At 39.4% G+C, this 15562-nt stretch overlaps 1 protein-coding gene across 2 annotated transcripts in view; it reads left to right on the top strand.

The window, feature by feature from the left end:
• The first annotated feature begins 11998 nt into the window (after window positions 1-11998).
• Window positions 11999-15562, top strand: part of LOC136867342 (small ribosomal subunit protein eS7) — a 79567-nt gene continuing 76003 nt past the window's right edge. Inside the window, exons 1-2 of one of the 2 annotated variants that reach the window (XM_068227074.1) lie at window positions 11999-12045; window positions 12482-12652. In XM_068227074.1, coding sequence (XP_068083175.1) covers window positions 12482-12652 — 171 coding nt within the window. In that variant the 5' untranslated portion in view covers window positions 11999-12045. Of the gene's footprint in view, window positions 12139-12481; window positions 12653-15562 lie in introns of both variants that reach the window. The other variant, XM_067144509.2, reaches the window with a different exon arrangement.

Below are 15562 nucleotides of genomic sequence, written 5' to 3'. Positions count from 1 at the left end.
GATGAAGCATTGTTTGTTGCAAACAGGAGGAATGATGTGTATGTAGTACAAATAGAGGGGAGAAATGATATTGTAGCTGTGAGTGACTGTGATCAAATGATAGATCAAGAATGTAATAACAATGTAGTATTTAAAAGTGTTGGGCAGGTTAGGTTGTGGCATGAGAGATACGGACATGCACATTCTGAAACCTTGTTTAAATTGCCTATGTTAGAATTGAAAAGGAGTAATGACATTAATACTTGTTCTGTATGCATTCAGGGGAAACTAACTAACAAGGGAGTACCTAAGTCTTGTGAGCGTAAGGTAGAAAAACCACTTGATGTTGTGCACACTGATGTAATTGGAAAAATTAGTCCACCATCACTTGGAAAAGCTCAATATGTTGTGACCATGATTGATGAATACTCCAGATTTAATGTGGCTGTAGGCCTATGTATGAAAAATAAGGATGAAGTATTAGAGGTGTTTAATAGGTATCAGGCAAATGCAGAAAAGTTACATGGTGTAGGAATTAAGGTGGTGCAATCTGACAATGGTACAGAGTATACATGTAGCAGGTTTGAAGCACAATTGCAAAAATGTGGTATTACTCATAGGAGGTCAGTACCGTACACTCCACAACAAAATGGATTAGCAGAGAGGCAGAATAGAACGATGTTTGATACTGTTAGATGTCTATTGATCCAGTCAGGGTTACCAAAGGAATTCTGGGGAGAAGCGGTAATGACAGCAGTGTACTTGAGAAACAGGTGCCCATCCTCAGCAATAAATTTTCAGATACCGTATGAACTGTGGTTCAATAGGAAGTTGGATCAGGAAGAAATAGGTAGATTGAAAGTATTTGGATGTCAGGCATGGGCTGTGAGGGCAGACAGCAGGAAGTTAGATCCCAGAGCAGAGCCATGCGTTATGATAGGGTATGAGGCAGGTACTAAAGATGGATATAGGTTATGGAGTCTTGAAAGGGAAAGAGTAATAGTGAGGAGAAGTGTCGTATTTGAGGAGCAGATATTTCCCTTTAAGGTGAAAAGTCCTGGAATTGATATCAAGGAAAAGATAAATGTACCAAAGGCAGAGGGTGGTGAAACATACTTTGACATACTGTGCACTGAAGATCCAGAGATAAAATTAGGGACTGAGTTAGACACAGAGGACGGAGAGGAAACATTGGCTGTTGAGCCAACGACCGGAGAGGAACAACTAGAGGTTGAGTCTGTAGCAATACAAGAGCCAGGTAATAGTCTGAGAAGGTCAATAAGACAGAGGAAAGGTAAGACTTGTGCAGATTGTAAGGCAGTGATGGAAGTTAGGCATGCAAATATAGTAGAACCTAGAACAGTTGAGGAGGCTATGTCAAGCCAAGAGTCTGGTAACTGGATGGAGGCCATGAAAGTGGAGATCAATGAGATGAGAAAGAAGGATGTTTGGGAAATTGTAAAAAGACCAGAAAATGTCAAGATAATTAGTTCTAAGTGGGTGTTTTCATTGAAATATGACAGTGAGGGTAACATTCAGAAATATAAAGCCAGGTTGGTTGCCCAAGGTTTTAAGAGACAGATGAACCTTAGTTTTGATGAAACATTTAGTCCTGTTATAAAGAGGAAAACAATGAGACTGTTAATAGGTATTGCAGTACGTAGAGGCTGGACTGTAGAACATTTAGATGTAACTAGTGCTTACTTAAATAGTGAAATCAGTTGTACTGTATACATGGAGCAACGAGAATTGTTTGTAGAAAAGGATGTCCAAAACTATGTATGTAAATTGAAGAAAAGCATCTATGGACTACCTAATTCGAGTAAAGACTGGAATGCTTGTGTTGATGCTATAATTAGAAGACTAGATTTTAAGAGATGTATCAAAGAACCATGTGTGTATGTAAAGGAGTGTTGTATTATTGGCTTGTATGTTGATGACATTATTGCAATAGGTGACAAAGAGGTTGTTAAGTTGGTTAAAATAAGGTTGGCAGATGAGTTAGAGATTAAAGATCTAGGGAAAGCAACAAACTTATTGTCAATAAAAATAGAACAGACAAAAGAAGGGGTTATGTTGAGTCAAAGTTTATACATTGACGAATTACTTGCTGATTTTTCCATGAGGGACTGTAAACCGAGTAAGACTGTTTTACCAAGTGGGTATTCAGCAGCTGAAAATGATGAGCAGGAATTTGATTGTACCATTTATCGCAGTGCAGTAGGAAGTTTGCTATATTTGTCAAATAATACTAGACCTGACATTGCATTTGCGGTAAGTAAAGTTAGTCAGAATTGTCAAAAACCTAAGATTAAAGATTGGAAAAAAGTGAAGCATATCATGAGATATTTATGTGGTACTAGAGATTTAAAGTTGTGTTTCAAAAATTGTGAGGAGTCAGTACAAGTGTTCTGTGATGCAGATTGGGCAGGAGATACTAAGTCTAGAAGATCAGTGAGTGGTTATGTAACCACTGTGGCAGGGGGAGCAATATCATGGTATAGTAAGAAACAGAGTTGTATTGCTAGATCTACCATGGATGCTGAATACATAGCAATGGCAGAGGTATCTCGAGAAGTAACTTGGATGAAAGATTTGCTATCAGAGCTAGGGCTGGAAAGCTTTATGGATATACCTTGTAAAGTTTTTGCTGACAATGCAGCAGCAATTAAATTGAGTAAAAATGATTTTGTGAGTGAAAGGTCAAAACATATTGACATCATGTACCATGTATGTAGAGAACTGGTAGAAAAGGGGTTAATTGAGTTTGTATATGTAGCATCAGAGAGAAATGCTGCAGACTTGTTCACGAAGAATTTATCAAGCAACAAGCTTAAGAGTTTGTATAAGCTTATAGGTTTGCGATGAGAGGACAATTGATTGAGGTGTTGTATTTTTATTTTTTTGAGAAAAGGGGGGAGTGTTGGAATGTTGAAGTTTTCTCATAAAAAATAAAATGTCATGTATCATGTCTTGTACATATTTTAGGAATACAACATTGAGGTTATGTTTTGGTAATTCATATTAATTTAGTCAAGTGGTTTATCTTCATTTGTTTTATTCTTTGGACATTTTTGAATTGCTATGTGTGTGTGTGTGTGTGTAAGTCAGTTGTAGTCAACAGCTCGTAATAAATGGATGTGTCATGAAGCTGGTGTTTCAATGGTATAAGTTTTGCCCTAAACGCGGTGTAAGCGAGCAGAAATGAAGATATTTTCAACAAGGTGAAAATGGGAAACTGTTGTCTGAGAGCAAAGAAGTGGAAGGAAAGATGGAAGCGATACATAGAAACATTATATGAAGATCCTATAGACATAAATGACCTTGAAAATGAAGAAAACATAACTGATCAACTGGGACCCTCTTTAACAAAAGATGAATATCTTAAGGCTGTGAAAGAATTGAAACCTAATAAAGCACCGGGATGCGATGAAATAACTGGAGAAACGACACAGAGACTGAATGATAAAACACACGGCTATATTTTAAACTGATTTCGGAAATATATGAAACCGGAGAAATTCCAGAAAATGTTAAAAAGTCTCTCATAATCCCTGTACTAAAGAAACCTGGAACTCTAATATGTGAAGAACATCGCACCTTGAGTCTATTGGCTCACATGTCAAAAATATTGACAAGAATAATACATAACCGAATAAACAATAAAACTGAACCACATTTATCTGAAGATCAGTTTGGATTTAGACGAAATGAAGGCACACGAGAAGCTATTCTAACGTTACGACAGGTTATATACAAAATGCTAGACGATATAAAACCTTTGTTTATTGCATTCCTGGATTTAGAAAAAGCTTTTGATAATGTGAACTGGAATATCTTAATGAAGATTATTACTAGTGTTGGTCTAGATTTTAGAGATAGACGAATAGTATATGAAGTCTATAACAACCAAAGAGGCATCATAAACATAAATGGCGAAGTATGGGAGGCTTATATAAAGAAAGGAGTACGACAGGTATGTAATTTGTCACCAGTGCTATTAAACCTGTATTGATAAAGACATTGATGAATGTAAAGAGGATATGGAAGGGATAAAGATAAATGGAGTAGAAATGATAAGATTTGCTGATGACGTATTTGTCATAGAAGAGAACGAAGAGAAACTACAAAGTGCATTAATAAGAATGAATAAGGTATTGCGAGATAAGTATAACATGAAAAAATACAAAAAAGACCGAAATTATGGTATGCAACCGCCAGCATATTGCTGTCGACATCAGAATTAATGATATACAACTAAGGCAAGTTAATGTATTTACCTACTTAGGAAGGAAAGTCACTCCAGATGGCAAAAGTTCACTCGACATAAAGAGCAGAATTTCCCAAGCAAAGATTGCTTTTCACAAGAAAAGGATACTACGTACATCAAGGAATTTAAATGTGGAGACCAAGAAGAGATTTATTAAGTGCTTTTTCTGGAGTGTTGCCTTGTATGGTTCAGAAACGTGGACTATTAGTGGAGGTGATAAGAAACGTCTGGAAGCATTTGAGATGTGAGGCTGGAGGAGGATGAAAAAGATCTCATGGACAGCAAAACTCACGAATGAAGAAGTTCTTAGACGAATAGATGAAAAATGATCCTTTTTAGCAACAATGAAAGAGAAGAGACCAATTAATTGTCCATCTCTATAGGCACTATTGTTTCATGGTTAATGTCATGGAATGAATGTTTCAAGGTAAAAGAAGAAGACCTAGACTGCAATATTCAAGACAGATCAGAGATGAAGTAGGAACAGGCTCATGTGTGGAAATGAAGAGGTTAGCGGATTACATAGAAGAGTGGAGAAGACGAATTGCTGCCAACCAATCTTAAGATTGAGTATTGGGAAGAAGAAGAAAACTTCTGTCCGAGATATTGTAGTCGGTCTTGCGTCAATATATGTTTACGAGTTTCCAAAAAGTGAAGCTTAGCACCACCAAGGCAGCTAATTGTGTAAACATAATAATTTAGTGTGAATTTCCTTTCATTAGGTGCCGAATATTGGAAATTATCCACTACTTCGAAACTAAGGCAAGACCTTATGTTCCAAAGTGTCATGAGAGTGAATAAATTGAGGAATTTCGCACCTTAATTTTTAATGTTAAATATGGTGTTATAAATATTATTTTAATTGTTTTACCATTTATTTCTCTCTATCCCGTGACGTGATATCTAAAAGGAAATGGGAGTTGAGTCAGTATCCCCTTATCTCGTCTCTCTACGGGGTCGGGTGTGAAGTGAGATGAACTTTCGTAGATAGTTTTTTACGAGCGGATGCGTTCCTGACGTCAACGTCATCGGAGGTGTTAATGAAAAGAAATGAATTACGTGATACATGATTGTAGGAAGGGAGCGAGCTGAACCCGGTGCCAGCACATAGCGTAATCCTGTCGAAAAGCAATAAGGGATTTGCTCAAGGCTTTAAGTCCCGAGCCAACAGACGAATCACCATCAATAGTGTCATATTCCTTCACTTCATATGAACATTCCGGAGAGGTTTGGAATTGAATCCAGGTTTTTGGCGCTATCTATTGTTTAGAAATTGTATACCGCTACATCTCCTACCCTGTCGGTCAACATCTTGATGGTGAAATCTTTTCCAACCAACAGGTTTCGAACCGGCTAACCACGGTGTAAGATCGCATAGACTTAACGATCATGGTCAAAACGTGGGCAGTTATTTGACTAGGTGAAATTTCTAAACAATCAACTTGTTGTTCTCTTTTACTGTGGGGCAGCCCGTCTATTCTTGTAGAATATGTGTGATTTTAGTTTATTATATGTGATCGGTAGTTGCTGGCGAAGCGTTTTCGCACGTGCAAAAGTGATTTGGTTTATGATGTAACATTACTGTCCATCGTATAACATATGTACATGATATTTTCATGTTCACGATTACTAGCAATCCGGCTACTTTAGCCGCCGTTTTTTTATGTTCTTTGCAGCTTATAGAATGTGTTGTAGGCTGAGTCTCTGTAACGTTCAGAGTTCGTTGTCAACTGTAAAGGATATCACAAACAGCATTAAAACGTTAATAAAAGAGGAAATAAGGAATGAGGCTGGAAGATCAATGACATCACAACAAACGGATGCAATCACACCGGAAGCAATAAACTCTATCACGGAGGAGAAGAGAGAATACGAAATAAGGACAGAAGAACGCAAGACAAGGCAAAAATACCCAAGAGGAACGATGGAATCCAAGGAAAAAATAGCGATTGAGATGATTACCGGAACCAAAGAAATGCTAAACCCAGTGCGGATGAAAACATAAAGTGGAGGGAAGAAGAACGACAGTGGACGAGAGTGGTGAGAGGAAGAAAGGGACCCAGTAGCGGACGAGCATCAGAGGGGGAAGGAGAAAAAGGAACAAGAGAAAGGATAAGGGGCACAAGACATGGGAAAGCAAGTTGAAAGCAGTGCAGGGAGACGGTGGCTATATCTGGGAAATCTGACCCCGGAAACCACGGAAGAAGACATAGAAGATTACCTAAAAGAAAATGGGGTCTCTGGAACAATAAACTGTCGAATGATTAGTGACACCAATACCAGGAGAGTGTTCATCATAGGCATTCCAATGAACGAACATGACAAGGTTTATGAGGGGGCATTTTGGCCAAAGGACGTCATATGCCGGCCCTTTAGAGATCCCTGGAGGTACAGGAATAGATCATATAAGATGCAACCTAATGAAGTGAACGTTGTCAACTGGAACGTAGAAGGTCTAGAAGGCGTATTAAGACAGATGCCGAGAGTCATTTTCAGTGAGTTTGACATCGGTATACTGACAGAGACATTCATTACCGCGGAATCAAAGTGTGATGTGAAAGGATTCTATAACATTCACACATTTGCGAGGAAGGGCGATAGAGCAAGGCCGTCAGGTGAATAACATGCCTAATCAACTCGAAATTAACCCCCTTTGAAACAATTCTCAAGGAGGAGAATCAATTGGTGATTAAAAAAATAGGTGCATTAGTAGACGTATACTACAGACCAGAGTACAGCGCAGTAGACATAGCAGACGGTATGCAGAGAAGCATTAGGCCAATGAAAGAGTGATTATTGCAGGCGACCTGAACTGCCCAGTAAATAAAGCAAATAACAAAGCGGAAATAGTACTGGACTATCTGCTATGGGAAGGGCTCACATTCGTGAACGACAAAAAGGCACTCACATACATATGCCACAACGGAGGAAGCGCCATAAACGTCACACTCATTAGAAGTTTCGATGCATTGGAGCATAACGTCCTAATAAGAAATGAGACAGCGTTAATCATAAAACATATACCAGTAAGAACGACACTCAAGACAAACACACACATGAATAAACAAATAAAAACACAACGGTTACAAAGAAGGCCACATGTGCTCCAGGAGAACACTGGTAAGATACCACGCATACTACAAGATATCAGCGAGGGAAATCTGGACGAGGCCATAGCAGGAATAACGGAATTCATCGAAGAAGGATGTGCAGCAAGGGAGGGCACTAGGAAAGCGCAAACATTGTTCGACAAGGAGTGTTACATTGAAAGGCGAATTACACTAGAAAAATTGCACATAGCTAGACGAACGAAAGACAAAAGAGACCTGGAATGCTACCAGACAGCGAAGAATAAATTTAAGGCGCTATTAAAGCTGAAAAAGCGGGAATTTAGGGCAAAGGAAGACGAAAAGCTTGTAAAGAATGCTGAGAAGAACCCTTATAAGGCAGTCAGACCACGGTAGCCGCGATTTCCAGCAGACATACCCGTGGAGACCTGGGAGAATCATATGAGAGGTGTTTTAGCCCTTAAGGAAATCCCCCTGTGGGTGGGTGCGGTAGAATAACACCCACGATATCCCCTGCCTATCGTTAGAGGCAACTAAAATGGGCCCCAGGGTCTCTGAACATTGGAGTGTGGGTTGGCGACCACGGTGTACTCAGCTGAGTGCTTCCACTTACTTGTGTCAGGCTCCTCACTTTTATCTATCCTATCCGACCTCTCTTGGTCAAATCTTGTTCTTTTCCGACCCCGACGCTATTAGGTTTGCGAGGGCTAGGGAGTCTTTCATTTTCACGCCGTTCGTAGCCCTTGTCTTCCTTTGGCCGACGTCTTCATTTTTCGGAGTGTCGGATCCCTTCCATTTTTTCCCTCTTATTTATGTTGTATGGAGGATGGTTGCCTAGTTGTACTTTCTCTTAAACAATAATCACCACCACCACCACCACCACCTTAAAGAATCCAGACCAAATTTAAAGGAGAGGAAAGTGATAGAACGAACTACAATATTCACGAGTGAGGAAATGAGAAAGGCCATCTTAACACCAAGGTAAACAAGGCACCGGGAATAGACGGACTTTGCGCATAACATCTAAAAGCTGCATTAGCCTACCTAGAACCAGTGTGGACAATGCTAATGAACAAATGCCTGCAATCTGGTAACATACCTAATGCATGGCGGAAGGCAGTCATAAAGATGCTATATAAGACAAGGGGACACGGGCATACCAGAATCTTCAGAGGGATAGCCCTGGAGTCGGTGGCATTTAAAATACTCACCAAACTATTAGCACAGAAAATAAGTAACCTGATGGCACCACTGTTACCTGATGAACAATTTGGATAGCGGAAAGCGAGATCCACCCTGATAGCGGCGAGTTGTCTGCTAAAGGACATACAAGAAAGAACACAAGCCCAAGGGAAGAAGTATGTAATATTCATTGATTACACCAAAGCCTTTGACACTGTCAATAGAAGGAAATTAATCGATAAACTGGAAAGCCTCGACGGACGATCGGATATGACGTTTTTAATAGCCAACACACTGAATAGCGACAAACCAAATGCATATCAGTGACGGGGTATCCCAATCAGACTGGATAGATCAGACCATCGGAGTGCTTCAAGGCGACCCCTTGAGCCCTTTGTTGTTCAATGCGCTGACCCAGGATCTCGCTACAAATATCAAAGAGGGAGCACAAAATATAAGCATATACATATATGCGGATGATATGGCACTAGCAGCTGATAACATAAAAGATTTGCAAAACGGAATGGAGCTTGTCACACAATGGGCGGATGACAACGAGCTAAGGATGAATCTAAAGAAGACAGAATTAATGGTATTCAGGAGAGGAGGACGCTTATCGAAAGGTGACTACATTGTATGTGGGGGACACACATTAACACTGAAAAACCAGTTCACGTATCTAGGGATCACACTACAAGTCTCCGGGAGGACCTTCTCAGTACACATAAAGAAGAGATTAGCTGCTGAATCTAGAAGCATAAGTGAAATCATACATCTGCAAAGAATGTGACTGGAGACGGCCATGAAACTTTTCCAAGTCAAAGTGCTACCAACGCTCACATGCGGATTAGAAGTAATATGGGAGTACCTATCATGTAAACAGCTACGAGAACTGGAGAGCATGAAACCGAGATACCTTAAGAGGGTCCTAGGGGTATCTAAATTCACCCGGTCCCGGTACGTATATGTTTTACAACGGGAAACCTTCCTGATAGAGGATTTAAGACTACAAATGCCTGTACAGGAAACTCCGTCATACCGGTACTAGGAGCTGTTACGAGGACTACGAGAGAAAAGGGAATCGATCGAGGAAAGCTTTTACAGTACAGACGCACTGATAAATAAGGATTGGATGAATGAGGAATATGAGTTGAGACATTTGGTGACACGCTTTGCAATACACGGCTTTCATCACCGTATCTGTGCCAAGAAATCCTACCACCGGGCCAGCCAGGAGTGTGTATGTGTATTGAGGCCGGTCTCCACTGATTAACATTTAACAACAACATGTTCAATGTTAAAAGTGTTAAATGTTAACTGGTGACACGATCAACATGTTAAATGTTGAATACTGTTTCATTTAACATTGTGTCCACACTTAATAAACATGTTAAACTTGACTTTCTTTGTTTATATATAGGTAGTTCATCATATCAATTTGTGGTAATACATTTAGGTGGTGTCTGGTATTTCAGACAAGGAAAATGGACTCAGATGAAGAGGATTTTGCCTTTGGTATTGCCACTGTTGCTTCTTGTTATGATTTAGAAATGCAGTTCTATTAGACACATTTCCTCCCGTCATCCTGCTCATTGCTTCAAAAGCAAACCATTTTGAAGTATATATTTTGTCCGCTCCCGGCCCGACTTTTCTGATTTTTTTTTTTTTTTTGCAATACTCGACTGTACTGGTAGCGGAGGGACGCTAGGTTTTTTCGATGTACTCGCGGGAACAATTATAGATAATTTTGAATTCTTGGAAAATGTCGGCTTTCTTCGCTTTATCACTGGATTCCTTTGATGAGACATCCCACAAACAAGGCCTTTCTATTATATCATTAATTAAGTCCAAAGTAATCTTGCTCTACTCCATTTCTGACTATAAATTTTAGTATAGTGCAGAGAGAACGACACACGTGCGCGTATCGGTACCAGTACTGTATTTGTAGCTTATAACAAAGAGAATGAGTATTGCGGAGTGTTGTAACTATAATCCTACTTCACGAGAAGCACGTCGTTTGCATCGTTTGGCTATCTGTTGACATGGAAACGGAAAGGAAGTTGCCGAAGCTGTGCCAACATCTCCCGAATAACGAATTGACTTGACATGTTTTCCACTTGGAGCGGAAAACACGCCAACATGTTAAAAGTGTTAACCTCAAGGCCGGTCTCCACTGATTAACTTTTAGCAACAACATCTTAAATGTTAAAAGTGATAAATGTTAACTGGTGACACCATCAGCATGTTAAATGTTAAATGTCAGATACTGTTTCATTTAACATTGTGTCCACACTTAATAAACATGTTAAACTTAACATCATTTGTTTATATACAGGTAGTTCATCATATCAATTTATGGTAATACATTTAGATGGTGTCTAGTATTTTTAAATAAGGACAGTAGACTCAGATGAAGAGGAATTGGCCTTTGTTATTGCCACTGTTGCAATTTAGAAAAGCAGTTTTATTAGGCACATTTCCTCCCCTCACTCTGCTCATTGCTTCAAAAGCAAACCACTTTGAAGTATAAACTTCGTCAGCTCCCGACTACCGAATTTTCTGAACTTTCTGCAATTCTCGACTGTACTGGGAGCGGAGGGACGCTAGTTTTTTTTTTCATTTACTCGCGGGAACAATTATAGATATTTTCGAGTTCCTGGAAACTGTCTGCTTTCTTCGCTTTATATCTGTATTCCTCTGATGAGACATCCCACAAATAAGGCCTTTCTATTATATCATTAATTAAGTCCAGATTAATCTTCTTGCTCTACTCCATTCCTGACTATACATTTTAGTATAGTGCGGAGAGAACGACACACGTGCGTGTACTGTATTTGTAGCTTATAACAAAGAGAAGGATTGTTGCGGAGTGTTGTAATTATAATCCTACTTCATGAGGAGCACGTCGTTTGCGTCGTTTAGGTTATGTGTTGGCATGGAAACATCATGGAATTTGCCGAAGCTGTGCCGACAACGCACGAACAACGAATTGACTTGACATTTTTTCCACTTGGAGCGGAAAACACGCCAACATGTTAAAAGTGTTAACTCAACATTCTGAGTAAACATGCAAAGTCAATTGGTATCACAATATACAAGTTAACAGTAACATGTTAAATTCAACATGTTGGTGTTAAATGTTAAACAGTGGAGACCGGCCTTCAACATTCTGAGTTAATATGCAAAGTCAATTGGAAGACACAATCACAATATACATGTCAATTGTAACATGTTAAATTTAACATGTTGTTGTTAAATGTTAATCAGTGGAGACCGGCCTGGGGTGCAATGAACAGTGTGAAACATATCACGTAATGACGTGCAAGAAGAGAACAGTTTCTCTGAATCAATTTTGCTCTGAACAAAGTGCTCCTTGAGTGAATTGTAATTTACTTGATGTAATATGTAAAGTTTGCACATTGTGGGCAATAAAATATATTATTATGGGAGGAAGTTTTGTTTTTCATTTCCCCATCTGTTTGTTTTCTTCATTTGGCGACACTGCATTTCCCATATATATCTTCTTTTAGAGTGTATTTGGCCAAGGTAGACACGTTTTCTGTCAGGAGTTTCTGTTATGGACATATTTATTTCTAATTGTTGAGTGCTTCTTGTATTGAATATATTTCCTGCTGAAGGGTCGGTATAGGATATAGTTGGATATACATATAATTTAATTGGATGGAAGTTATTGACGTCGATAATTTTGGATACAATTGGGGAATGTTACCGTGGTATTTTCAAGTGGTGGTCTCTAGTGTTCCTGTCAACATCTGTATTTGAAATATTGTAAAGAAAAAAGTATTTTGTCGGTGGTGGACATTCCTTTTCTCGAGAATTGTAGGGACGCGAAAAAAAAGCAAACTATCTTTGTCTTTGCAGAGGCTGTTTCAAGAATTTGAACGTGATATTCTGTATGTTTGTACTTAATATTCATTGAATGTGTAATGTTTTACTTTCAAACAAATTTTTCTCTTTTTAGATGTTCACATCAAGTGCCAAGATTATGAAGAGTGGGGGCGTTGAGCCCGATCCGTTCGAGAGCTCCATATCCCAAGCCTTACTGGAATTGGAGATGAACAGCGATCTGAAGGCACAGCTCAGGGAACTGTACATAACGAAAGCAAAGGAAATTGAACTGAATGGAAAGAAAGTAAGTAAAGGCAACGTAGTTCCAATGTTTGTGGTTTAAGAAGTGCCTTTTATGGTAGTTTTAAATGCTATATAGAGATTGTTTTAAAATGATTAGTAATTTGGTATATGATGTTGTAATGTGTGAAGGTGACCTCATCTCTTTCCTTTTGCGATTCTTTTATTAGAGTGGTGGAAGGTTTTTTTTTTTTTATTTCACTAATGATTTTGTTGACAAACTCCCTATTGTATCCATTGCTTGTTATATTACTAATTCAGCCCGGCTGTCAAGATTTTCACACACGTGCAACGACTGTCGTTTGACTTTCACACCCGTGAAACAATTGTGGTTTGTTTACACGCTTGCGCCTTCTTGGGAAGGATCTTCTGCAGCAGTGCTCAGTGCTGCCAACCTCTATACTTAGGAATTGTTCCCCGTTCTTGCCGTCCACGAAGTGGACTTAGGCCCCTAGTTTCGTATACGGTTAGGACAGGATGTAGGCAAGACCATTAGTCTGGACGGTTAGGATTCTTGCCGTGGACAAGCCCATTGGTCTGGACGGTTAGGATTCTTGCCGTGGACAAGAATATTGGTCTGGACGGTTACATCGCGCATTCCTGTCTACGAAGTGTCACTGTAAAATTTGTCACAAATGGAACATAATAATTGCTTTTATTTAAATGAAGTGAAAAATCTGCTGTAAATTAAGAAATACCGTCGTTATTAGAGAAATATGAATACATACTTAAGGCCTGTAACAGTACGCCTTTATGTCGCGCGGAATTAGTGCAGCCCGTAGACTGGCGTAATTTGTAATGTTACAAGTGAGTGGAATTGTGAAATCTTACTTGGAGAGCATCTCAGAGGAGAGATGTGTTCTTTGCGATGTCCAGGAACCCACTACCCCCCCCCCCCCCCCAAGAAGCACATTTACTTTTATAACGTAATAAAGATTATTACACGCCATATTAATTTTTGAAGTAGGTACTTGTATTCTTATTGGCCAATGTAAAGTGGCACGTGATCACCTTCCTGTCATGTATGTTGATGATAATCAGTTACCAACCGCAGCACAATAAAAGCACAAGTCGTATACGAAACTATGGGCCTAACACCGCTTCTAACCGTCTAGACCAATGGTCTTGCCTGGATCCTATCCTAACCGTATACGAAACTAGGGGCCTAGCGCCGCTTCGTGGCTTCTAACCGCCCCGACCAATGGTTTTGTCCATGGCTAGAATCCTAACCGTTCAGACCAATGGTCCTGTCCATGGATAGAATCCTAACCGACCAGACCAATGGTCTTGCCTAGATCCTATCCTAACCGTATACGAAACTAGGGGCCTAACGCGGCTTCTAATCGCCCGGACTAATGGTTTTGTCTACGGCAAGAATCCTAACCGTCCAGACCAATGGTCTTGCCTAGATCCTGTTCTAACCGTATACGAAACTAGGGGGCGAAGTCCGCTTCGCGAAGGGCAAAACGGGGAACAATTCGAAGCATAGTTCCTAAGTACAGATGTTGGCAGCACTGAGCACTGCTGCAGAACATCCTATCCAAGAAGGCAGCGAGCGAGAAAACAAACGACAGTCGTTACGCGTCTGTGAATAGCGGTCCACGGGCTGGACTAATGATTATTTCGCTGCTGGTGCCGTCTTTCTTTAATTTCTTGAGGTCCAGGGCTAGCACCGAGAAATCGGAGTGCTATGTCTGTGGACTCTCATTATCTTTGTCCATATGACTAGAGCGGCCAGTTCAAACAGCAAAATGGAGGTCAATAGTATTCACGATAAGAAAAGTAGCATGATCCCTGGACCAACAAATTTTTTTTTTGTTCGAACGAAAATAGCATGACCCCTGGAACAATAAATCACTAGTCCATAGAATTCTTCTTATGTACATTGGCCATAGCTTTTTGTCGCCTATTAAATCTTTCATATCGCGATACAATTCAGGAAATGTCAGACACCTGAGGCAATAAAACAAAAGCGAAGAACTTCAGTGAACACAGACATCACACACAAAATTGTTGAAAGTGTAAGACAAACAAAAGACATACGTGTGTTACTGTGAGTGTAGCACCAAAAGTACTTGTAAAGTAATAAAGTAGACATACATAATATTCACCAAAAATAAAATATTTCTTAATTTACCGCAGATTTTAGACTTCAACTGTGTAAAAGCAATTATTATGTTCCATTTGTGACAAATTTTACAGTGACATTTTGTAGATAGGAATGTGCGACGTAAACGGTCTGGACAGTTGGAAGCGGTGTTAGGCCCCTAGTTTCGTATACGGGTAGGATAGGATCTAGGCAAGACCATTGGTCTGGACGGTTAGGATTCTTGCCGTGGACAAGACCTTTGGTCTATCTTGATTGTTGTTCCGTATTGTACATTGTTTTCTTCACATGTTACATTTACTTGCGCTTTTATTGTGCTGCGGTTGGTAACGGATTATCAACATACTTCGCGGGCAGGAGGTCATGTGCCACTTTACATTGACCAATAAGAATACAAGTACCTACTTCAGAAATGAACATGGCATGTAATAATCTTTATTAGGGTCAATCCACGTGACTCATGTTGCATTTGGAGAGCTTATACTCTAAATTAAATTTACATAGTACACAAACAAGTAATTGTGTAACTTTGATTCTGTGGTTATTAAGTTCCCTATAGATTGCTTACTTGTTTTCAAGCACTTTAAGAAATATATATATTTTTAAAATTTTCCACAGTTTTTTAAAGTTCTGTGACTCATGTTACGTGGAAATGACATACCATCAAGCAGTATTTATGATTTTCACTAAACTCTGCTCTGTTAATGATTTCATGATCATTTCTGAACATAGTGTACTATAGACATTCGTGTACAATGTCATATAAAGAAAAAACATATATTTTGAGAACAACTATATTATTGTTCG

Source organism: Anabrus simplex, chromosome 3 (genome assembly GCF_040414725.1).
Source record: "Anabrus simplex isolate iqAnaSimp1 chromosome 3, ASM4041472v1, whole genome shotgun sequence".
Lineage (NCBI taxonomy): Eukaryota > Metazoa > Arthropoda > Insecta > Orthoptera > Tettigoniidae > Anabrus > Anabrus simplex.
The sequence above is the reverse complement of the archived record's forward strand: the minus strand, read 5'-3'. Positions and strand labels throughout refer to the sequence as shown.